Source organism: Salvia miltiorrhiza, chromosome 3, assembly GCF_028751815.1.
Source record: "Salvia miltiorrhiza cultivar Shanhuang (shh) chromosome 3, IMPLAD_Smil_shh, whole genome shotgun sequence".
NCBI classification, from domain to species: Eukaryota; Viridiplantae; Streptophyta; class Magnoliopsida; order Lamiales; family Lamiaceae; genus Salvia; species Salvia miltiorrhiza.
In genome coordinates this window covers 10,419,141-10,445,143 of record NC_080389.1, presented here as the reverse complement: position 1 = coordinate 10,445,143, position 26,003 = coordinate 10,419,141, and the positions used below count along the sequence as shown (strand labels likewise).

Genomic DNA, 26,003 nt, shown 5'->3' with positions numbered 1-26,003 from the left:
TTGATTAAACTGTCATTTATTTCTTGTAACAATTATTGTATATACAGTGACCATAATTGTCGCGACTGGAAAAGGAAGAAAATCTAGCAAGAAACGTAAATATAATAATGCAGACAACTGTGTGCTAACTCACGGATTGAGATTCATCATCTCTGCAGCAAAGTTTTCGGAGATTAAGTCTGAATCCATGATCCTTGCAACAAAGTTTTTCGATTCCACCAAATATTTAAAACACGCCATCGCTCCGGAGTGGATATCCAGATGCGGACAATTGTGGATTTCTAATTTCTCGAGCCGATACATTGCACCTTTTCCACGTTGTGCATTTCTCAGATTCCACAACTCTTCAATGCACAAGACTTTGAGCTCGGGAAAACCGTCATGCAAGATCACCATTTGTTGACCAGTGTATGCATTCTGCAATTTGAGGTTCTCTAGCGCCGGTAACTTCCGAAGTAGTGGCATGGGGTCTTCATCAAGACAGCTATTAACCAACGTCAATGATTCAAGATATGGAGGGAAACTTGTTGGGAGCCTGCCAAGGAGTCCATCCAATTTGAGTGTTTTGAGACTTTGTAGAATATGAAGCTCATCCAAACAAGGCATGCTTATGAAACGATACCCTCTTAAGACTAGGTGTTTAAGATTCTTCAAGTCAGCCAATGACTCAAAGAGCTTGCTTACATCTGAGTTTCCATCCAATTCTTCTATGCCCAATTTCTTAAGCAAATTCAACATTTTAAAGCCCGAGAGCTCATATGTCCAATTATCAACTGAGATGTAGCTTAAGGTCTCCAGAAACACTAGCGTCTGTATCTTCAAAGGCTTCCGGATAATCACATCAGACAAGTAGAGGTGGCAAAGGCTATCCATCTCCCATATAATATCTGGGACCTCCACCATGAAGTTTTGAGCTATGTCAAGAACCTCAAGGTTTCCCAAGCACCCCAACGACTGTGGAAGCTCTTTTATGTAATTATTTCTCAACCCCAAGTATATTAATTCCATCAATGTGCCGATAGTTTCTGGTAAAATTTTCAACCCAAAATCTTCCAAATCAAGTATCTTAAGTTGTTCAAAGCTCTTCCAATAAGACGGCCTAGTGTCCAAGTAGCCACCTCCATGGAAGAAGAGAGAAACAATGTGTGTATCTTGATCCGTTGAGTAGTTGAACTTGTCTCTGCTACAAATGATAACACGATGATGACAAGGAGTTTGAGAGGGTCGATTATTTCCACCATTCCTTAGGATCTCAAAACCAAGTTTCTCCTCTGCTTTTTGAATGGATAGCATGTGTAGCACAACATTCATGCGATACTCCGTGCGCTTTTCCTTGACTTCAATAACAGATTCATTGATTAATCCATCTAAATATGATTGATAGTTATATCTTGAAACCACTCCTCCTGCAAACCAAATCTGTGCCAACTTTTCTGCCCTCAAAGTTGTATTTTCCTTAAAGAAGGCCATAGACAAGAAACATGAATCCAATTTAGGATCCAGTTTATGATAAAATGGTTCCAATAACTTCAATGTTGAACCAAAATCAACTGATTCAAGAAGTTGTTCCCATTCAATCCCCTCTGAGACTTTCTTTTCCGCTAACTGCTTTCCCACCTCTTTTATAGCTAATGGCAGACCGCCACATTTTCTCAACATTTGTTTTCCCATAAGCTCCAATGTCTTCGGGAATTTGTGCTCACCCGTCAATTTATTGCCATGGTTTATTGTTTTCAAAAACAATTGCCAGCTATGTTTAGAATCCAAACAATCCATCATATGAACATCTTCATTGCCTAGAGTTAAGTTCATATGCGTCGTGTGACTTGTGAGCAGCAATCTACTTCCATTAACTGCTTACATAACAACAATACAAAAAGGAACAGTCAAAAGTTAGCGCAACACGACTAGATCATAAACAGAAAGATGATCATACATACCTTCATATGGAAGAGCTTCTAAGAAAGAAGTCAAGTGCATTTGTTTGGGAACATCGTCGAGAACTATAAGATATCTCTTTCCTTTCAGGTGTTGGCGAAGCAGATCTCGGAGCCTTCGGTTGTCCATATTCTCCAATAAGGAAGATGTATGGAGATTATGAGGATCAACCTGTTGTATTAGTTTGATAAGTAACTCGTTCATAGTGAAGTTAGTAGAGTTAGATACCCAAGCACGATGCTTGAATCGCTCAATGACGGTTGGATGGTTGTATATCTCTCTCGCAAGAGTTGTCTTTCCAATACCAGACATCCCTTTGATAAGAATATTCTTCGAGTATTCTCCCCCACCAATAATACTTTTGCGAAGCAACATTTTCACATCTTCATCCAAGCCCACCACATATGTGTCATCTTCAACATTTTCTGATGATCTCATGTTGGACTCATCATCTCCCAGTTTAAGCATCTGCTTTTTGATCTCTCCGATCCATCTATGGATGGACTCATAGAAAATATAATTGTCTTCGCGTTGTTTGTAAAGGTAGAGAGCATCATTAGCCACGTCAACAAGGTCATATACAAAAAAATCTAGGCTTCTCTCTTCCAATTTCTTATCCCTCACAATATCCAGAATCTCTTTCATCTCTCTAATTACCCTTTCTATTTCCTTATCGAGAAACATTAAAACAATTTCATCCTTATTTGTTTCATCCTGTCGATAATTAATGTCAAGCTTCTGTATCACCGATAAGAGGAGGGCCTCCGACCTTTTTCTGCTTCGACCAAACTGCCCTTACAGAAAATTTAACAGCATTAGTAGCTAGGAATTAACACATTAATTCCAACAAGTCCAGAAATTATTATTATAGAAGTAAATGGTTTTGGATTGCATAGAAATTACTCAGGTGAATGATTTCAAAAATATTCTAACTATATAATTAAGAACATCATAATCGTGTGAATTTAATTTTTGATAAAATTGAAAACATCATAAACACGGGAATTTAAAATTAATTTAATCTACGGAGAAGAAAAAAGTTAATTACCCTTTTTCTATTTCTCTTCTTTCTGCTCGGCATGATCAACTTTTTGATTCAATCTTCCCTTCTCATGTAATTAGCTGCTCTTGATCTTCCAAATACATTTAATCGACAAGGTAAACAAAGGATTCTGGAAGCCAATTAAATCACATTCACTGAAAGAGGATCAGTATCTTCATAAAGTAAGCTTTGGAAATTAAGATAAGTTAGTAAAAAGAATATGAGCTGATATGAATATATATCAAATAATCAAAAGCCACAAGATGAAGTTAGGGGGCAACTGAAAAATAAAAATGAAGCAAATGAAGCAAAACAGGTATAAACGAACCAAATCCAGGAATTGAAGTAAAACCAACCAAATTTACAAGGCAGATTTGTCGGCGGCGGCGGCTCCCGTCGATGGCGGCTCTGGATTCTACACGGCATGCTCTGGCCGACGGCCGCTCCGGTGGAAAGGTGACGCAGTAAGGCTAACTTATGAAAAGGGGAGGAATGTTTTGATTAGCGCAGGCAGATGAAAAGCAGAGGAAAGTTTTTAATTTTATTTGACAAACAAGGGTTAATTCCCTGTAAATTCCTAATGTTTACACGGAATTGGTTTTTGCGCCTTTTTTTATTTTTTTAGTTTTAAATACCTAAGCTTTCGGTTTTTTCTCTTGTCGGCGCCGGAATTGACACTGTGGCAGCCAGAATGAATGAGGTGGCAGCCGGAAATTGACAACTAAGCACATTTATTACATGTGGAAAAAAACTTAAAAATAAAAATAAAAAATACATATCATCATCACCTTCCCCAATCTTTCATACTTCCAAACCCTAATTCCCTACCCCATCCCCCAACCCGCCGCCGCCGGCGACGATGCCCGTACCACCACCACCGGCGCCTGAAACCCTCTAGATCGACTCCTTCTCTCTCTCCAATTCGTGCCCTAGATTTGTTCACCACCAATTCTCGCGCCACCACCAATTCGCCCGTACCACCACCACCGGCGCCTGAAACCCTCCATCTCTCTCCCTGGTCTCTCCAATTCGTTCACCACCAATTCGCGCAGCCCCTGTCGCGCCACCACCACCATCGCGAATTCGTCGTTCAGAGGCTCGATTTCACCAAATCACCATGAAATCGTAGACTTCAGAGGCTGAATTCGAGATGTTGGAAGGGGGAGGGCTGACAGGGGTCTTGGGAGGCGGAAGGCCGACGAGTTTTGGGAATGGGGAAGGGGGAGGGCTGACGGGGTCTGGGGTGAGGGAGGGGGAGGGCTGACGGGGTCTGGGAATGGGGAAGGGGCGGCAGGCGCCGGCCTGGTGGCAGGCGGCGGCGGCGGGTGGGAAGAGGGGAAGGTAGGGTTTAAGAGTTGGGGAGGTTAGGGAAGATGAGGTGGTGGATTTCTTTTATTATTTTTTTTAAAGTTTTTTTCCACATGTAATAAATGTGTTTAGGTGTCAATTTCCGGCTGCCACCTCATCCATTGCGGCTGCCACAGTGTCAATTCCGGCGCCGGCAAGAGAAAAAACCGATCACCGGATAAATTCGAGACAAAGACGAAAGGTTAAGTATTTAAAAGTAGAAAAATAAAAAAAAAAGGTGCAAAAACCAATTCCGTGTAAACGTAAGAAATTTACAGGCAATTAAGAGTAAATATATAAAACTATCCACTTTTACAGGCAATTAAGAGTAAATATATAAAACTATCCACTTTCATATTGTAATGATAAAAATTGTCCACTAAGATAAAAATAATAAAAACTGTCCACTTTTTAATTGAAAAGGCGGAAATACCCTTAACATTAAAAACATAAAAATTAACCATTTTTGTCTCATTCTCTCTCTCTCTACGCATTCTCTCCCTGCTTTCCCATTCTCTTCTCTCTCTCATCTCTCTCTCCACTCTCAATTTCACCAGCCAACCGAGCGACGATCCGGCGCGGCAGCGGTTGTGGGAGGCTTCGGGAAGGGTCAGGCGGTGGTGATTATTAGTCAAGGGGTTGAAGAAGACGCGGCGATTGGAGGTGCCCCACGCTTCAGTCGGAGATCCGACGATGAAGCGTCGCGGGATCGTCGGAGAATTCTCAGACCCTGCCTTCCTCGCTGATATATCAGAGCCAAGGAGTCCATCGCCGGACTGTTAGAAGACGAGAGAGATCTAGCTGTGGAATCAGTAGCTGCCGCGCCGTTGATCGACCGATCTCCACCTCTGCAAGCTCTGATCTGAGGAGGAGTCGATGAGTTCACAGGAAGCCGACGATCGACGCCTGAAATCCTATCGCCGCCGCCTGAAACTCTAATTTCTGAGGAGGAGACGCCGCACATCTGGCTCTCTCTCTTTGTCATGCTCGATCTCTGGTAGCCCCTCCACGCAGATCTGGCTCTCTCTCTCTCTCTCTCTCTCTCTCTCTTTCAGATCTAAGCTCTGGTAGCCCCTCCACGCAGCTACAGAGCTGGTCCGCCACCGGGTCACGCCACCCTCCACTACCTTCCCCCGGTTCCGCCCCCACGAGCAGAGCTCTGATACAAGCTTCAACGCCGACTTCTTCGCCGAAAAAAAAAATGGATCCTCTCTTACATACTGAGATTTGGGCGAAATAGAAGTTGATCTACTGAGATTTGGGCGAAATGGGTGAATTGATGATTTTAGTGAGGAGTTTTGTTGATTTGATGGATCCTCTTAGTGAGAAGCCGAATTGGGCGAATTGTTTGAAGCTAAACTATAAGTGAAATTGTTTAGTTAATTTGTTTGATTTTTTAAATGTTTTTTTCGTACTGTGAAGGAAGCGTATTTACATTGATATGGTGATGTTAATGTGTTGGTTTTCTAAATAACTCTGATTTATTGGCAATTTCTTGAATTCACGATTAAAGGTATGAATTCACATCTTAATGTTTTTGAATTTACAACTTGATGTTCTTAAATTCATAATCAGATCTATAAATTCATAACTTAATGTTCTTGAATTTACGATCATATCTATGAATTCACAACTTAATATTCTTGAATTCACAACCACATTTATGAATTCACAACTAAAACTCGAATTCACAACCAAAATAAATTCTAATTTTAGTTGTGAATTCAAGCTTTAAAAACTCAAATTCACATCTACTTGAATTCACAATTAAAATAAATTATGTTTGTGAATTAAATTGTGGTTGTGAATTCGCAACCAAAAAATTATGATTGTGAATTAAATTTTGGTTGTGAATTCGACTGGTTGTGAATTCACAACCAAAAAATTCTGGTTGTGAATTAAATTTTGATTGTGAATTCGACTGGTTGTGAATACATAACCAAAAAATTTTGGTTGTGAATTAAATTTTGATTGTGAATTCGACTGGGTGTGAATTGTGAATTCACAACCAGTGTGAATTCACAACCAAAAAATTTTAGTTGTGAATTTACACTGGTTGTGAATTACGAAATTTTTTAAAGGGGTGATGTTTAAAGGGTAAAATGAAGTGGACATTTTTTAAATTTTTAAAGTTGGGGGCATTTTGGTAACAGTGGACATTTTTTATGTTTTTTATTTTAGTGGACATTTTTTATCTTTACAATATGAAAGTGGACATTTTACAAATCCACTCGGCAATTAACCCTTTTAACAACATATAAGATAATTCCTTAGTTAGATTTTAATTATTTAATTAATTATTATTGGTAACTTTTAAGAACGAGGTACTTCTCTCATTACATTTTAATTATTTAAATAATTAAGTATTTTTTATTTTTAATGACAGAATATCTATCGGTAATTCTGTCGTTAAAAACTTTTGAGGAGGCCTTGGGTACACCTGGGTGTACCATGCAACCAGGTTGACCCGCACCCAAATCCTCTTTTCAAAGAGGAAGTACAAACCATGAGTTCTCATGAATTGTTTTTGGAATATGTATAAATTCGTTGTGAAAATGTAATTCAAAAATTAAAATTTTCGCTCCCTATGAGATTAGACCTAGGACCATGAATTCATCAAATTTTTCGCTCTCTATGAGATTTGACCATTAACCACAAAAATCTAAACTTTTGATGTAAAAACTCCCTATAATCATGTGTCTTCATATCTCATTCTAATATATGGAGAAGGAAACTAACCTTTTTTCTATTAAAAAAAAAAAGAAAAAAAAACCTTTTTGCTAATTTTCTTCTTATCACTGCTCGTCTCAATCAACTAACTTTTGACAATGAAGCTATATATCTTTTTGATCAACTAACATTTTGACAACGAAGCTAATTTTCTTCATAGCTATATATCTTTGGTTGGATGCCGAAAACTAACCTTTTTTTTTTTTTTGCTAGACAACAAAGTGCACCTCAGTTGATAAGACGTTTCCCCTCCAATTGATAGGTCGGGGGTTCGAGTCACTAAATGGGAAAAGGGGGAACCATTATTGATTCTCTTAAAAAAAAACCTAACCTTTTTGCTAATTTTCTTCTTACCTCTGCTCGTCTCGATCAACTTTCCGATTTAATCCTCCCTCTCTCCTTATCTTAGCTTGTCTCTGGCCAGCTGAGAATGATTTGATTAAGGTAGAATTTGACATATTTGAACAAGTCAAAACAGAGTTGGGAGGGATCATAAACCACAAATTCAACAAGTTATATATTTTATTGCGTAGGTTGAATAGAAACAATAAAATACTCAATTTTCAATTAATGAGACGTGGTTGTAGAGAAGCTTCAAAACAAACACAAACATAACAAGTCAACACCGAAGGATTATTGATCCTTCAAAACAAACAAAACAAACACAAACAGAAAAAATCAGCTCAAGTTTATTTTTCTTGGCAAAAAAATAAAGAAAGAAAAATCATAGAAAGAAATGGGCCTTGCTGCTTGTAGAGGAGCTTGAGTAATCGACAAATCACACTGTGAGAGACTCTAAATCTTCTTCTTATTTATCATATTTTCAATTGATACAACTAATTCTGATTCCATTTTGACAAGAGCAAATAAGAAAGCAAAATAAATTTGGATTCAGTAAACGAGAGTTAAGATAACATACCTTAGCTGCTTGCGACGGAAGGCGGTGTCTACTGTGATTGGATTTGGAGCTCTGAATAGTGAATTTCGTTCGAGCAAAATTACGGATTTAGAATGTTTTTTTTTTTTTTTTTCGAAATTAGGGATTTTGTGTGAGAAAGTTGTGAATAATTTATTAGATGCTCAGTTGAAGAAGCCAAATAATGTGCATATTTAACAAACACTAATAAAATAATAATATCGCCAGCTCATCCCGAGCCAGCTGAAGTGTTGACTTGTTGTTTCACACATAAAATTTGAAGGGATAACCCCTCAAAAAAAATAATAAAAAAATAAAAAATAAAAAATTAAAAAAATTGAAGGGATAAAAAACAAGTTTGACATAGATATATGTTGTTAAGGCTAATGAAGGTCACTTCCACTTTCAACCCACATGCATTATGCGTTTGATAATTGTTTTTCAATTAAAATTTAACAATCCATAGAGCTGGCATTTTTTTTTTTTTTTGAATTTGAAAAATACTAGCTTGTATCTTGAACCAGTACCATTTGTTTTCTAATAGTGTCTGTATTAGCGTTTATTTTACGGATTAATTTAAATAGATAAAAATAATATAGATTAATTTATTATTTTATTGAAATGAATTGAAACTTTAAAATGTCTTAATTATTTATATCATTTGAGTTTATTTTGTTTGATTTGTATCCTTCTATTCAAAGGTTAAGATTGGAGAAACTATGATAGTCTATTCTAAATAAAAAGTATTTTGAGCACAAAATATACATTGTTTGTTATATCTCTATTATATGTATTTTATTTTAAGGGTAATTTTATAAATTATATATTTTGTAAATTTGAAATTAGCTAGTACACTATATCTATTTAACGTATCTCTAAAACTATTAAATAGGGCTTATAAATATCTCTCTAATAGAACAAATTGTTAACCGTCACTTTGATACTATGGTGAGTTAGTTTGAACTTTTAATATTCTTTGTATCTTGGGTGACTGACAGAAATAATGCGTATACGACACTTGATAAGCTCGCGTAGTTCCAACAACCGGCACCCCTTGAAAAGGTCATGAAGTTTATTGTACTAGACTCTGTCTGTGAGTAATAGTTTGTTGCATTTCAATTTATTCATTAATAATATTATTAATTTCGTTTTAAATTGTATGTCAACTTTCTAAATTCAAAGAATCGAAACTATAATATGCATCCAGCTTTCTAGCACAACCAACTGATACAGTCCATCTTCCAACAAAATTACTTGGTTGATATTCAAGATAAAGACCATTTTCAGCTGTCAACTCAGAATTCAGAAATACTTGGCAATTTTGTCTGCATTTTGCTAAAATCTTAAATCTGCAGTAACTTGAGAAGAAATAGAGTACAAACAAGATATGAAGAAAGCACAATTGCCAAAGCAACTAAATGTCATTTACAAACACACAACCAAGGAAGAAAATATAGCTAGCTAGAAACAATCCAAAAATTAACGCCAACAACATACGTAACAATCATGCAGACAACTACGCTAGCTCATGGATTGATATTCACTATTGCTATTTTGGAGATCAAGTCTGGATTCTTGATCTTTGCTGCAATATTTTTGGTTGTCACCATCTTTATCTCATTCATCGAAAACATCGAACAAATAGCTTTCGGGAGGGTATCCATATACGGACAATCATGGATTTCTAATTTCTTGAGAAAACGCATTTCACCTTCTCCAACTTGTACATTTCTCAGATTCCACAACTCTTCGATGCACAGGACTTCGAGATGACAGAAGCCGTTGGGCAAGATCACCATTTGTTGACCAGTGTATGAATTTCGCAATTTGAGGAATCTTAGCTTGAGTAACTTCCCAAGTAGTGGCATGGGGTCTTCATCAAGACAGCTATCAATCAGAGTCAATGATTCAATATTTGGAGGGAGATTAGTTGGTAGCCTTGCAAGGAGTCCATCCAATTTGAGTGTTTTGAGTTTGTGTAGAATACGAAGCTCATCTAAACAAGGCATGCTTCTGAAACGATACCCTCTTAAGATTAGGTGTTTTAGACTCTTCAACACAGCCAATGACACAAAGAGCTTGCTTACATCTGAGTTTCCGTCCAATTTTTCGATGCCCAATTTATCAAGAAAACTAGACATGATTTTTAAGCCCGAGAGCTCATATGTCCAATTATCAACAGAGACGTAGGTTAAGGTTTCTAGAAACAGTAGCTCGTCTATCTTCAGACGCTTCGGGCAAATCACATCAGACATGTAGAGGTGGCGAAGGTTACGCATTTTCCATATAATATCCGGCATCTCCACCATAAAGTTTTGAGCTATGTCAAGAACCTCAAGATTTTCCAAGCACCCCAACGAGACTGGGAGCACTTTTATATAATTATTTCTCAATCCCAAGTATATTAGTTGCACCAATGTGCCAATACTTTCTAGTAAAATCTTCAATCCAAAATCTTCCAAATCAAGTATCTTAAGTTTTTCAAAGTTCTTCCAGTAAGACGGACTAGTGTCCAAGTAGCCACCTCCATGGAAGAAGAGAGACTCCAGATGTTTATCTTGATCCGTGGAGTAGTTGAACTTGTCTCTGCTACTAATGATAACACAATGCTGACGAGGACTCTTAGAGGTTCGATTGTTACCATTATTGTTCTTTAGGATATCAAAACCTAGTTTCTCCTCTGCTTTTTGGATGGATAGCATGTGTAGCAGAGCATTCAGGTGATACTCCGTGCTCTTGTCCTTGACTTGAATAGCAGATTCATTGACTAAACCATCTAACGATCTTTGACAGTCATATTCTGAACCAGCTCCTCCTGCAACCCAAATCTGTATCAACTTTTCTTTCCTCAAAGTTGTATTTTCCTTAAAGAAGGCCATACACAAGAAACATGACTCCAGTTCGGGATTCAATTTATGATAAAACGATTCCAATAACTTCAATGTTGAACCAAAATCAACTGATTCAAGAAGTTGTTCCCATTCACTCCCCCCTGTGAGTTTCTTTTCCAATAACTGCTTCCTCACCTCTTTTATAGCTAATGGCAAGCCGTCACATTTTCTCAACATTTGTTTTGCCATATGCTCCAAAGACTTTGGGAATTCGTGCTCACCCGTCAATTTATTGCCATGATTTATTGTTTTCAGAAACAATTGCCAACTCTGCTTATGGTCCAAAGGTTTCATCTGATGAACATTTTCATTACGTACAAATATGTCCGTATGAGTTATGTGACTCGTGAGCAGCAATCTACTTTCATCGACTGCTTACATAAGAACAATTTAAAAAGAAATAGTCAGAAGGTTAAAATTTTGAACTAGCACTAAGTTAATCGTGGAAGAAAGATGACCATACCTCGTGGAAGAGCTTCCAAGAAAGAATTCAAGTGCATTTGTTTGGGCAGGTCGTCGAGAACTATAAAATATCGCATTCCTCGCAGGTGTTGGCAAAGCATATCTCGGAGGCTTTGGTTGTCCATATTCTCCAATAAAGAAGATGTATGGAGATTCTCAGGAACTACCTGTTGTATTAGTTTGAGAAGTAGCTCTTTAATAGTGAAGTGAGTAGAATTACATACCCAAGCACGACGGTCGAAGTGCTTAACGACATTTGGATGGTTGTATATCACTCTCGCAAGAGTTGTCTTTCCAATACCACACATCCCTTTGATAAGAACAGTCCAATTGAAGTATCCTTCCCCACCAATGATCCTTCTGGGAAGCAGCATTTTCACATCTTCCTCCAAGCCCACCACATATTTGTCATCATCAACATTCTCGGATGACCTCATGTTCGACTCTGGCTCCATCTCCGCCCCATCATCTCCCAGTTTAAGCATCCGCTTCTTGATCTCTCCGATCCAACTATGGATGGACGCATATCTCTCATCATAGGTTACGTCTCGTTTGACAAGGTGGAGGGCATAGTCAGCCACATCGACAAGGTCAGATACCAAAAAATTTAGGCTTCTCCCGTCTTCCAATTTCTTATCCCTCACAATATCCATAATCTCTTTCATTTCTTCAATTACTCTTTCCTTTTCCTCATTTAACCTGTAGCCTGTGAACAATAAGATTTGGGTCAATGCACGTCATGTCCGCATGGGACCAAGCAAAATAATCGTAGTGTTTAGATAAGAAATTGATAAGCTTCTCTCGGGAGTCGGGGTCAAGTTGTGCTCCAATCCGAACTTTGTGGTCCGGGTGGTCCATATGGATTTGGACTTCATCTATCTCTATAGCTTCTTCCTCGATCAAACTACGTGGTCGTTTTGGGTGAGCGGGTCGATCAGATTGATCTTCTATAATAGCTTTGCTGCTTGGATGACTTTGGGGCGGGCTGGTGGGCTGCGACCTGCCTTCGGGCTCATCTGTTTGTGCAGGTTGACATGATGGGGGTGGTTGATCCATCTTTGGGTGGGTCGAACCATTTTGCTGTAATTGCTATTGAGTGGTTTGCTTTGCCTTCATGATCGTTTGGTAGCATGCCCTTGAATCTTTTTGCTCGCCCCTGATCTCCTTGATGCCCCATTTAGTTGGGAATCGGATGACTTGGTGGTAGGTAGATGGCACTGCTTCCATATCATGGATCCATGGTCGACCCAAAATGACGTTGAACGCGGAAGGGGCATTGATCACTAAGAACTTGGTTGATTGATTCACCCCTTCGGCATAGACAGGAAGGTCAATCTCTCCCATCGTGGTCTTGGTCTCACCACTGAAGCCTATGAGCACCGCAGATTTTTTTATTATTTTGGACTCGTTCAGTCCCATCTCCCTGAAAGCATCAAAAAACAAGATATTGGCAGAACTACCATTATTGATTAGAACACGCTTGATCAAACAATTTGCAATAAAAATTGAAATAACTAAAGCATCATGATGAGGGTGAAGAAGCTTGTCTGATTCAGTTGTATGAAAACTGATTGTTTGGGTCGGAAGGGTTGAAGCGGTCTGGCAGGGCATGTTGGTTTCTTCCGTGTTAGACATAGCCTGTCGAGTATGCTTCTTTGCTGCGGAGTGGGTGACCCCGCTTACTTTGGAGCCACCAGATATCACATTCACGGTTCTTTCATAAGATGGTGGGATTGGCGGTGTAGCTTCTCTATGGTCATCATGTCTATCCCTTCCTTGTTGTAGGGTCTGCTTGCCCTTCTCGGTTAGGTAATCGGTGAGGTGGCCTTGTTTTAGTAGGTGGGCCACTTCCAATTTGAGGGCGATGCAATCCTCTGTCCGATGCCCATGGTCTGCATGGAACTCACACCACTTGGACCTGTCCCTCTGGTCGGCTGGGGCCCTCATCCTCTCTGGCCATTTGACCTTGTTGCCCAGGTTCCTTAGTGCCTCAACTGCTTCGGCGGGGGAGATGGATAGGGCATACTCTGGAATCTTTGCTTTCTCGCGGGGGCGTGTGTCGGGTTCCCTATCGTACTCATCCCTTCCTCTGCTTTGTCGATAAGGTGGATATGGTTCAGCACGTCTGTAACGACCTGACCTCCTGTCCACCCGGTGGTCTCTTTCGGGTCTACTGGGTGGGAAGACCCTCTGCATGTTGTATTGGTCTTCCTCCCACTTAATCTGCGCCCAAGCCTGAATCAACACGTCCTCCATGGTCTTGCACGGGTACTTGGTGAGAGTCTTATAAAGATCCGAGCCGGGCAATAGACCCTTGCGAAAAGCGGTTACAGCGGTTTGCTCGCTACAGTTGGTGATTGACACATTCTCCTTGTTGAAACGTATAATATAGTCTCGAAAGGGTTCTCCATGTCTTTGGACAATGGCGTACAGGTCTTCCGAGATCTTCTCCAATTTCCTACTACTTGCATACTGTTGGACAAAAACATCAGTTAGTTGGGCAAAAGAGCTAATAGAGTTATTCGGGAGATTCATATACCACTGGAGGGCCGATCCTATTAGACTAAAACTGAACCCCTTACACATGCACGCCTCCCTCATGTCACGAGGGATGGCCACGGTGAACATCCTCTGTCGATATTGGGCGATATGGTCGTCTGGGTCAGACGCGCCATCAAACATCTTCATGTGGGGGAAGTTGAACTTCCTCGGCATTTCCACCAAAGTTATTTCGTCCACAAAGGGCGAGTCAGCATAACAGCTCTCTGCACTTTTCTTGATTGGGGTCGGGACTCCTGGGATTCGTTGGATGATGGCCTCCATATCCGCCAATCTTCTAGCCAAGGCGGGGTCTAAATTCTGGATGGTGTTTGACATGCCCTGTCGTCCCTAATTGACCTGAAAGGGTTGATCTTGGATGCTGCCATTATGACCGAGTGGACCTGTTCGCCTTGCTCCATCTGGTTGTCCTGTTGGGTCACCTTCGTGCGGTCCCGTTGGCACAACATGCCCCTGGGTGGTATCGGTCCGGCCTATCGGGGTAGAACGGTCCACTCCCCCATTCGTCATGTTGACTTGAGTGAGGGCTCCCATTACGTTCGTCCTGGTTGTTCTTGTTGTCCCGGGTGTTTGGTCCAAAATGTGGGTTTCACCTGCATTCACATGAAGATTGCCCGTGTTAGGATGAATAACCTCCGATCTATTGTTTCTTACCGAGGATGAAGAGTCATCTGGGTTGATCTCAGTTCCATTGGGTGTAAGCGGGATGTCCTCAATATCCATCATGGGGTTAATAGAAACTCGGAATCGGTCAGGGCGTTGCGTTTGAATTGGCGGAGGCGTTTGGATCTGAGTGAGAGCGTTCAGTCGGGCTAGTAGCTCTTGGTTTTGTTTTTCCAACAACAACCGACTCTCCCTTTCCCGGGCCATCTGGTCCATCAGGGCATTGAGCTTGGCATCTATCTCCACTTGGGCCAACAACTCGGTTTGTGAGGAAGCATCGGTCATGTCGCGTGTGTCGTTTGGGGTACTCATGGTAGAGCTCAATGAGCGTTCGTCGAGAATGCTTGATTTCTAGGGCCCCACGGTGGGCGCCAAATTGTTGGGGATGAATCCAACAATTACGGATAAGGACGTCGGGGTCGTCCGATACGATGGGCACTAGCAACCTGAAACACGAACAACGTTAGAGCCCTTCTTGGAGCACCGGTGGGGGTGTCGATGGAAGGGCCTCCGACGCTCAAGTCAGTAAACAATATTAATAAAAATCGTATTGAAAGCAATTGAAAGTAAATGAAAGATTAAATCGGGTCGATCTGGTCGACGGAGTTGAAGGCGATTGAGCAATGAGCGAGGGTCGTTGGGTCGTCTCGGTTGATCTGATCACCGGAAAACCTAAGGCTGAGAGCGTGGAGGCAGAATAATGCGTGAGGGGAGAGAAGAGCGAGAGAACGTGTTGGAGTCCGAATGATTGTGTCTCGAATGCCCTAATTGGTTATTATTTATACCGTGATCACCTGACGGCTAGGGTTTTGTTGGCACGTCTACTTAAACCCTAGTCGTTCCGATATTCGTGGGGTCGATATCCCTGATTAGTTTCAGCCTTCTTCCCCAAGTCGTTGCCCTATCTAGGGTTTAGGTCGATGGGCCTTGATGATCTAAAGTACGGGCTGAATTAACTAGAATTGATTCAGTTTTTTGGATTGGGCTAGACACTTGGGCTATGAACATTCATTCAAATGGGATATACGAATTTTACCCACTACCTAAAAATAAGATGTTCTAATAAAAAAATCAATTAAATGTCCTAGAGTTAGTAGTTTTACAACAAATAAATTTATAAATTGTATTATAGGTTTCAAATAATTCATAGTTTTACATAATCTCCCTATTCATTCCTTAGCTTCATAAAAATTTTCCTCCTTTATATAAAAATATGGTAAATCAAAGATAAAAGATTTACTAATTTTATATAATTTCTATTTAAATTTGCTTTTTTCTTTGTATTGGAATCATTTTTTATGGACCTTGTAAATTAAAATATCAAAACCAATTAATTTAATTGAAATAATAGATATAGTATTATACATTTTAATATTTTTTTTAATCAGTGATTATGTGAATTAATATTTTTATTTTAAACATTACAATAAAACAGTCAAAACCAAATTCATTTGTTTTCTCTAAAAAATAAAAATGAGAATTCTTGGTAAATATATATATATATATATATATATATATATATATATATATAAATATATAAAGTAAAAAATAAGCAACAACAAAAAATCAGTTGCAATCTACAAAATGATTGCTATCTTTTGTCAAATTCATTTGTTTTTCAATCTCAATAACAAAATCAATTTTGCAAATAATAAAGACAAATAAATAAATTTAAATAAAAATGTGAAATCTATTGTGACATATATAAAAAGAATTATATTACAAAAACTAATGTTGCACTACTATACGTGCATGACTTATCGAGCATTGCATATTTTATTGGATGTGAAAGGACAATAACTTTCAAGATACTTATAAGCTATGTATCATTTACCCACGAACTTGATACTTGCAACCCTTATTTTAGATTGCTACAATTGTCGTGGGTTTTCTTTAATTTACATTGAAATATGTAATATGTCTCTTTTTTACGGACATAATATGATATTATAATATTACTATGAAAAATCTTGATAAGCAATACATGATTATACCATAATATATCCCCAAGTTTAATAAGATAAATATTACAATAAGTTTACTCACCCGTTCACGTGGATAAGTAATTATGTATTTTTTTTTCTTTTGTGAAAAAATGAATTAGCTGAATTGAGAGTGGATGAGACGGGTAGATGGAGATAATGATTACGGGTGAATGATAAATGAGGAACAGAACATCCGACATAGGCGAATCATGGCTGGAAGAATTGACGAAAGAAAATTGAAGTATTGACGGAAATAGCACATTTGTAGATAAATTCATAGTTATGTGACCATAAAAATATTCTTTTAGAATTAATTTATAATTTGAAACTAATTTATATATCTATAATTGATATAGACTTTTAAAACTTTCATGTATCTCATATAAATGCACATTGATTGATTAATGTAACGGTTAAATATATAAGGAAAATAATTGACTCTATATATAATAAAAAAAAATGGTTAGAAAAAATTATTTAAGTTATAATTATAGATTTCCATAAATAGAAAAATCAAAAGATCAAAAAATTAAGGTTACTATTTATAGAATTCGGTGTTGTTATTATATATTATATAGATTTTAGCCCAATGAACTAGTGAATCCCACTTCAGAAACATTTGTAAATATATGAGACACAAATGGGCCTATTGGGTATACAACTAGGGGAGCGTTTAATTTGTATAATTGATAAAATGCATGATTGAGTATTTTTATTTTTAAAAATAAAAATTTTCAATCATATCATATCAATAAAATTAGTTTAAATAATTGAAATAATCAAGGGTCTTGGACATTTCAAAGTTTCGCTTCATCTAAATAAATAAGAGATTAATTTTATTATTTTTATCTATCAAAACTAATTTTTCAAAGTAAATGATCTTACAATATTTATTGGTGAACCACGCAACAAAGTTGATAGCTATTGGCTTATGTCTTGAATTAGATAATAGACATGTTGTGGTGTTTACTGATCCACATGCTACACGAGTCTTGAGTCTTAAAATGTAATGGAGTCTCCATGGAAATAAAGTTGGGTATGAACTTGCTAGTTTTGCTATTAATTTATACTCCCTCCGTCCCTAAAATAACTTCATCTTTTTCCATTTTGGGACGTCCCCCAAATAACTTTCTCTTTCTTTCTTTCCATTTTTGGAAACATACCCCACCACTAATAATACTTTATTTATTCTTACTTTTCACTTTTCACCATTCTCAATACTAATTATAACACTTTTCACAACTTCCAATAATAATTATATCACTTTTTCTCCACTATCAATACACTTTACAACTTTTTATTAAAACCCGTGCCGTCCCCAAAGAGGAAGCCATTTCAGGGACGGAGGGAGTAAGATGTAATAATTTGGAGATCAAATTTTTATTGACTTCTAGATATTGTATATTTGAATTTGGATTAATAATATCTCTAGTCTCGATTTCAAGCTTTTCCACGAGCTTCAATTTTTTATATGAACTTCCTTGAATTTAAATGCTTGTTCAATTTTTTCATACTTTTTATAAATCCCTAAATTACAAGCTGATATGACACTTTTTAAGTTGTCGGCGAACGACGGTATCTATTTGGCAGGAGAAAGATAGAGAGATGGCTGGCGAGCGTGTAGTCGGCGAGGGTGCGACAGTCTTCGAGCTGCTTCCCAGCGAAGATGAGTCGCTGCTGGTCCGGCAGGATACCTTCCTTGTCCTGGATCTTAGCGACGACTTCACCTTGAGAATGAGTTTGAGCACCTCCATTATGATTTTCACCAAGAGCAGCAGATAAAATTAGAAGAAAGAAGTCTGAGCATTGTAGAGAAAAAATAAAAATGAAAGAATGAGGAGAAATGAGGAGACGTAAAGAGAGAGAGAGAAATACCTAAATGAGCAGTAATAAATGATGTCAGATGCCTTTTTGCTTGAAAAGGGGAAGAATTAAATGAACATTAATCAGTGCACATAGAACACATCGCACGCAAAACGATAAAAAAATGAAGGCTGAAGCAAAAAAGGCGGGAATTTGTGTTGCATTTTTGCACTGAAGTAGTGTGTATTTTTGCCCAAACTCTTCTGGCTTTAGATAACAAATAGATATTGAATTTAAAATGTAAAAAATTATATAGTATTTATTTAAAGATTAAAACATAGCAAAATTCTCTCTCATCTTCGTTTAAATAAATATATTTTTTAATTCTATTTTTATTTTAATTTTCATTTTTAGTTCTTTCTTTTAATTGATTTTATTTCTTAAATTTATTGACTTTTCATAATATCAATTATTGTGATTTTTAATTCTAATAATAAAAATTATTTTTAAATATATTTATAAATATAATAATTAAAGAGTGGATTTTTAAAATGGCCACTTTCATATTGTAAAGATAAAAAATGTCCACTAAGATAAAAAACTTAAAAAATGTCCACTGTTACCAAAATACCCTTCACATTAAAAATTAAAAAAATGTCCACTTTACATCACCCCTTTAAAAAATCCCGCAATTCACAACCCGTGTGAATTCACAACCAAAATTTTTTGGTTGTGAATTTACACTAGTTGTGAATTGAGAATTCACAACCAGTCGAATTCACTACCAGAATTTTTTGTTTGTGAATTCACAACTAGTCGAATTCACAGCCAAAATTTAATTCACAATCAGTCGAATTCACAACCAAAATTTAATTCACAACTAGAATTTTTTGGTTGTGAATTCACACCAAACGAATTCACAACCAAAATTTAATTCACAACCATATTTATGTTGGTTGTGAATTCATAATCAGTCGAATTCACAACCTGAATTTAATTCACAACTAGAATTTATTTTGGTTGTGAATTCAAGTAATTGTGAATTTGAGTTTTTAAAGTTTGAATTCACAATTAAAACTGTAATTTATTTTGATTGTGAATTCGAGTTTTAGTTGTGAATTAATAGATCTGGTTGTGAATTCAAGAATATTAAGTTGTGAATTCATAGATGTGGTCGTGAATTCAAAAACATTAAGCTGCTGTGAATTCATATATTTGGTTGTGAATTTAAGAACATTAAAAAAATAATTATACAGCTCAATCAAATTACTGTACAACACCAAAATACAACAACTCAATCTACCATCAAAATACATCAATTCCTCTAAATCAACAATCAAAATACAACAAAATATTATTCGAATCAATTCAATCTACAATTAAAATACAACATTAAGTTATGAATTCATAGTTATAGTTGTGAATTTAAGAACATTAAATTGTGAATTCATAGATCTAGTTTTGAATTTAAAATTTTAAAGCTATTTTTTAAAATTAATGATCAAGAGATAGGAAATCCCAATTAGCTATGCAATTTCCCAACATTCTTTCCCTCTAGATTCATGATCAACAGAGAGTAATATCAATTAGCTAGCTGTTGGCGAAGAAGTCTCAGATGCTAAGAGATAGATTCACGACAAAGAGTTCCCATCCGCAGCTAAAAATTCACCATATTTCGAAATCACCTTCTCCCTCTGCAATATTTGTTCCACCATAGAATTAACAAAAACGAGTCTAATCTACTCTGCAGATCTCACCAAAAATCTATTCGACGACGAACTATTGAGGGCAGAGCTCGGTGGCGGCGGCGGCGGTAATCTCAATTGGCTGCGGCTGCGATTTCCCCTGCTGCAACTACCGCGCCACCGACCTGAAGAACTGGATGTCCGCCCTCAACCCGGACAAGCTCCGCATCAACCAGATCGTGTGGACGGGCACGCACGACTCCACCACCAACAAAATCGGCATCCCCTTCATCAGCCGCCCCTTCGCCCAGTGCCAAAACCTTTCCATCTACGACCAGCTCGCCGCCGGCGCGCGCTGAAGATTCAGAAGAATCAGAAATTAAATTCGTATTATCTCACCTCTTCATTTCCTCCCCAATCCATCAACCATAAAAAAACCCTAATTCTCTGATTCCAATGGCGCGCCGGCCACCCTCTGACTCCGGCGGTGACACGACACCAGCCGCCTCCGCCTGACTGTGGCCGGGCAGCAACGGCACCGCCGCGTGCCTTGCCTTCCTCTGCTCTATCTACCCTCCGCAAACACCGACACCAGGACTCCCCCCAGCGATCGCATCAGCCGATAAGGCCAATCGCCGCCTTTCACCCCTCCTTCTCCTCATAGCTCTCTCTCAGATCTACTCTCATCTCAGATCAAAAATCCCAGCACTGACCTTCACCTTGGCGACAGCGAGGAACCGCCGCCTCCCTCAGCTATCTCTCTCTCTCTCTAAACTCCCCACGCATCGCCTCGTCTGGATCCTGCTCTCTTTCCTCCTCAAGCGCCAGGGGATTTTTCTCTTCGCTCCTCTTCTCTACATCTCTGGTATGCTCTTCTACATGGGAGGCTAAAGTCGCGGCGGGGGGTGATGCAGGAGATGGCGGAGGCGACGAGGCCGAGGTCGGGGCAGCGGCGCTTCACCGGCGATCTAAGAGGAAGAGATAGAGAGAGAGTGAAACCGTGAAACAGGGAGAGGACATGAAAGGGCTATTTTAGGTTGAGGGGCATTTCCGTCCTTTCAACCACAAAGTGGATAGTTTTTATTATTTTTATCTTAGTGGACATTTTTTATCTTTACAATATGAAAGTGGATAGTTTTATATATTTACTCATAATTAAATTGGTATTAATTTTGTATATGGAAAAAATATAAAAGTGTTTGGTGTGGATTGCGCGGCGCAAATATAATACCTAAATGGACGCGTTAGGGTTCATTCCGTATCCGCCTCCTCCAAACACGAAAGCAAATATATGACGCCTAGGGTTGATTCCCTTTCTTCCAAATCCATCAAATTTTGATCGACGATGAAGAATTCCGATAACAAACGGCTTCTTGTGATACGTAATCGTGGACCGTTTGGTAAGTATGAATTTACCGCTCTTTGTCCGCGAGATTTATCTGAAATCGGTGATGAAAGTTTTGAACTTCCTTTTCTGGATCCAAGGCCAGTAATTCATTTTAATAGTTGTCGGGATTTGATATGTATCTACGAACGTTGTGGCCATATTTATGTTTTGAACCATGTTGGGTATCTTCGCCTAGCCAGGGTTACACCGCTTGCTTCCCGAACCTCCTGTCTTCCCCACTTCGTGCTCAAGCACTTGACTCTTCGTCTTCTTCGTCTTCTGCTCCTTCTTCCTCTTCTGCCTCAGATCTGCACGATAAGAGAAAGAAAAAAGAGTAAAAATGATACAATAAAAAGAAGATAAAGGAAGAGAGAGTTTAGAGAGGGGAAAAGGTGTCCTCGGGACACGGTGGGACTTAGAGTTTCTCCAGAACTCGGCAACCCTTCCGGCAGCAGTTCGATCAAGGCCAAAGAGACAGATATGGAGCGGCTTCTCAGATCTCAGCAGAGCCACCAACAGCAGGAGCCAAGTACAGAACTCCGGCAGCTCAGATCTACTCAGGTAACCACCAAACAGGGCTCCGGTGGTCAGGAAAGCCCGGTGATACCTCCACTCACACAGGGAATCCCGTACTATTAAATAAACAACAACACTTGAAAGGAATAGCAGAGCCTTTCTCACTTTGATAATAACGGTTATCCCAACATGAGAGAGCATCAGGGATTTAAGGAGGGTAGCAGCAACGGTAGGGTGAAACACCATTGAAGGCGCTGGAGAAAAACAAGGCAAAATGGCGGTGGAAGGTGGAGGAGTCGAGGGGTCAGGGAGAGAGAGAGGATTAGGGTTAGATGGAATGGCGTAGAGTAAAAGTGAGAGAGAGAGTGGGGCTGGGTGGGGTATATCTGAAGGGGTAGTGGACTAGGGTTTGGGAAAAGTGAGTGGGCTCAGTTATGGGCTTAAGTGAAGGCCCAGACAAAAGAAAGAGAAGATAAATGAGAAATGGGCCAACCTCACATATCCACCTTTGGCACATTGATCATTTAGTCACCATGGAAGGGCCATCCATTGAGTTGGAGTTGTCATCACAGCCCCTATTTTTACTATCATCCTATCACAAAGACAAGACAATAGAGGGTGAGAAAAATATTAAGCATATTTAACTCAATCTCAAAACCACAGAGATCAACCCAAGGGAAATCACCATTTCTCAAACCAGAGAGGTTATCATTGAAGACTCATAGACACAACAGAACTCACACATAGAGCAAAGACAAAACATACAGACCAGAGCAAAAAACAAGGCAAGCACACACAAAACTCAACATGCAGAAAAACAAAGAACCAAGAAAGAGACAAGCAGCCACAGAGGCTGGACATGTCACACAAAAACACAGAGGGATCATCCAGGACCAATACTCAAGGTCCTTTTGCAAGATTCCAGCTTTGCAACTGGTAATCACTTAGTGCCCATATCTGCAGGATTGAATTCAGAGGGAATTTTGTTCAGAATAATATCACCCCTTTCCACAACATCTCTGATAAAATGATACTTGACATCAATGTGTTTTGTTCTATCATGAAAGACAGGATTTTTGCATAATTGTATTGCAGACTGACTATCAGAGAAGAGCACAGGTTTATCATCAACAAAGTTAATCTCAGAGAGCACACCATTCAACCATATAGCTTCCTTTACAGCTTCAGTAGCTGCTATATATTCAGATTCAGTAGTAGACAAGGCCACAATACCTTGTAACTGAGATTTCCAACTTATGCAAACATCACACAAAGTAAACACATAAGAAGTAGAGGACTTCCTATTATCCCTGTCATTAACATAATTTGAATCCACATAACCAACACATTTCACACCATTACCAGACTTAGAGAAGTGCAGACCATGATTCATAGTGGTTTTTAGATATCTAAAGAGCCATTTCATAGCTTCCCAGTGAGGGAGACCAGGATTTGACATGTATCTACTCAAACAAGAAACAGCATAAGCAATATCAGGCCTAGTGCTAATCATCAAGTACATAACAGATCCTATAGCATTAGCATAAGGAATGTTTCTCATTTCTTCAAGATCAGAGTTAGAGGTGGGACATTGCTTCTTACTCAATTCAAAATGGGATCCAAGGGGCACATTGACAACATTGCAATTAAACATATTGAACTTATGCAAAACTTGCTTCACATAATCAGATTGATGCAGCAAAAGAGTGCAATTTTCCCTATTTCTTTCTATGCTCATGCCTAAGATTTTCTTGGCATCTCCCAAGTCTTTCATGTCAAACATATCACATAGGCAATTTTGAACATGCTGTATGGTTTTCAAACAAGGACCAAGAATAAGCATATCATCAACATACAAGAGCAAGAACACAGGGGACTCACCACCCAAGTGATACAAGCAATGATCAAAACTGCTTCTAACAAAATTCAAACTTTTCATGCATTGGTCAAACTTCAAGTTCCATTGTCTAGGGGACTGTTTCAAACCATACAAGGACTTCTTAAGGAGGCACACATGATCAGGGAAATTTTTATCAACAAAGCCCTCAGGCTGTTTCATGTAAATGTCATTTTCAAGATCACCATGCAAGAAGGCAGTAGTAACATCCATTTGTTTCAATTCCCAGTTAAAATGAGCACATAAGGCAAGCATAATGCGCACAGTAGTGAATTTAACAACTGGAGCAAATATCTCATTATAATCAATGCCCTTTTTTTGTGTGAAACCTTTTGCAACAAGTCTAGCTTTGTATCTAATGTGGTCCACCTCATTTTTAATTTTAAACAACCATTTGCATTCAACAATAGAGCAGTCAGCAGGTTTAGGAACCAAAATCCAAGTATTGTTGTTATGCAAAGAGTTCATTTCAGATTCCATAACAGTCAACCACTTAGCATATTCATCAGAGTTAACAGCCTCAGAGTAAGAGCAAGGTTCAGCATGATCCACATTATTAAACACATTAAAGGCATACATAGACATATTGTAGTCATCAAACCTAGTAGGTTGCCTAGCATGCCTTCTTTCTCTATCTCTTGCAAGTTGATAATCATTCAAATTGTCATTCACATGCACCTCATTCTGGGTAGTTTCATTCACAGTAAGTTCAGGTATAACAGGTTCAGGATCAGGAATGGGTTCAGGTATAGGAGGAGGTTCAGTGTTTGGTTGAGTTTCCACCTCAAAAGGAATTACAGGAGTGAACATAAACTCATATCTAGCATCATCATAAGCATTCAAGTTTTCCACCTCACTTGGAGCAGCAGAGTGTGAGGAATTCAGTAAACAAGGGAAACTTAACTCATTGAAAGAGACATCTCTGCTAACACAAGTTTTAAACCCAGGTACTGACTTATCCCACAACCTATATCCTTTAACACCTTCAGGATAACCAAGGAAGATGCACTTCTTAGCCCTAGGCTCAAGTTTATCACGGTTTTGATGCACATATGCAGCACAACCAAAGACTCTCAGGTTTTTCAGGCATATAGGTTTATTCCAGAACACAGACTCAGGCAATCTACCAAGTAAAGGCACAGATGGTGATCTATTGATCAAGTAGACAGCAGTCATAAGGGCTTCACCCCAGAAATGCTTGGATAGACCAGAGGCAACAAGAAGACTCCTGACTCTCTCAAGGAGAGTTCTATTCATTCTCTCAACAACTCCATTTTGTTGTGGAGTATAAAGAACTGACTTATGTCTAGTGATGCATAACTCAGAACACCAATTATCCATGGAATGATTGCAAAATTCAAGGCCATTATCAGTTCTTATAAATTTAATGCTCTTTCTTGTTTGATTTTGAATCTGAACAGCCCATTTAGACAGTTTATCAAACACATCAGACTTATTTTTCATGAGAAACACCCAAGTTTTTCTAGAAAAATCATCAATCACAGATAAGAAGTACATATTACCACCATGAGTAGGCACCTTTGCAGGGCCCCAAACATCAGCATGCAAATATTCAAGTATTTCAGTGCTAACATGTTTTCTGGGGTAGGGAACAGAAATAAGGAATGCAGATTTATGATGCTTTCCTAAAATGCAAGGTTCACAAAAAGTAATGTCAGAAATCTTGTCAATAAAGATTCATGCCTTTATTGCTTATATGACCTAGTCTAGCATGCCAAAGTGCAGACTTATCATCATGAACCACATTTGCAACATGTAAAGGCACAGACTCAGCATGCACAGCATACAAATTTCCCTTCCTAAGTGCAGAAAAGAAAGGCTCAGAGTTCTTCTTGAATTGAAAACTCAAATGATCAATAGATCCAGTTATCATATTATCAGCAATCTGAGACACAGACAACAAACTGAACTTCAAGTTTGGAACATATCTGACTTCAGTTAAAGTGAGACACTTTCCATTTTCAAATTTTAAGCACACATCACCTTTCCCCATAATTTCACAGTTCTGACCATCAGCTAAAGCAACATGCCCTGACTAACAGGTTGAAGATTATGAAACATATGCTCAAAAGGAGTAACATGAAAAGTGCAGCCAGAGTCAATGAGTCATTCACTGGAACTCATGGTTTTTTAAATAGCATTTGAGTAACTGATGAACTGA

At 38.6% G+C, this 26,003-nt stretch overlaps 3 protein-coding genes across 17 annotated transcripts; all 3 read right to left on the bottom strand.

Annotated features, from left to right (window-relative positions):
• Window positions 1-8,151, bottom strand: LOC131017516 (probable disease resistance protein At1g58602). 14 transcript variants are annotated; one of them, XM_057946285.1, is made up of 7 exons: window positions 7,977-8,151; window positions 7,389-7,481; window positions 7,251-7,306; window positions 3,309-3,450; window positions 2,987-3,110; window positions 1,941-2,727; window positions 1-1,853 (listed from the first exon to the last, which is right to left on the bottom strand). In XM_057946285.1, exons 5-7 carry the CDS (start codon window positions 3,017-3,019, stop codon window positions 130-132), a joined length of 2,544 nt encoding a protein of 847 aa, XP_057802268.1. In that variant the 5' UTR covers window positions 3,020-3,110; window positions 3,309-3,450; window positions 7,251-7,306; window positions 7,389-7,481; window positions 7,977-8,151; the 3' UTR covers window positions 1-129. The 14 variants fall into 14 exon arrangements, with proteins under 14 accessions (XP_057802268.1, XP_057802261.1, XP_057802264.1 ...); XM_057946278.1 differs by having other exon boundaries at window positions 2,987-3,135; window positions 3,337-3,450; window positions 7,251-7,336; window positions 7,412-7,481; XM_057946281.1 differs by having other exon boundaries at window positions 3,337-3,450; window positions 7,251-7,336; window positions 7,412-7,481.
• Window positions 8,152-9,212: 1,061 nt separating this feature from the next.
• Window positions 9,213-12,017, bottom strand: LOC131017531 (probable disease resistance protein RF45). 2 transcript variants are annotated; one of them, XR_009099646.1, is made up of 3 exons: window positions 11,328-12,017; window positions 9,414-11,235; window positions 9,213-9,284 (listed from the first exon to the last, which is right to left on the bottom strand). XR_009099646.1 is itself a non-coding variant. In XM_057946316.1 (2 exons), the coding sequence occupies exons 1-2, from the start codon at window positions 11,989-11,991 to the stop codon at window positions 9,500-9,502; spliced, it is 2,400 nt and encodes a 799-aa protein (XP_057802299.1). In that variant the 5' UTR covers window positions 11,992-12,017; the 3' UTR covers window positions 9,213-9,499. The 2 variants fall into 2 exon arrangements, 1 of the variants encoding a protein (XP_057802299.1); XM_057946316.1 differs by having other exon boundaries at window positions 9,213-11,235.
• A 398-nt stretch (window positions 12,018-12,415) lies between these two features.
• On the bottom strand, window positions 12,416-14,203 carry LOC131018297 (uncharacterized). The gene has a single exon (XM_057947023.1). The coding sequence runs from the start codon at window positions 14,201-14,203 to the stop codon at window positions 12,416-12,418; it is 1,788 nt and encodes a 595-aa protein (XP_057803006.1).
• Between the last annotated feature and the right edge of the window lie 11,800 nt (window positions 14,204-26,003).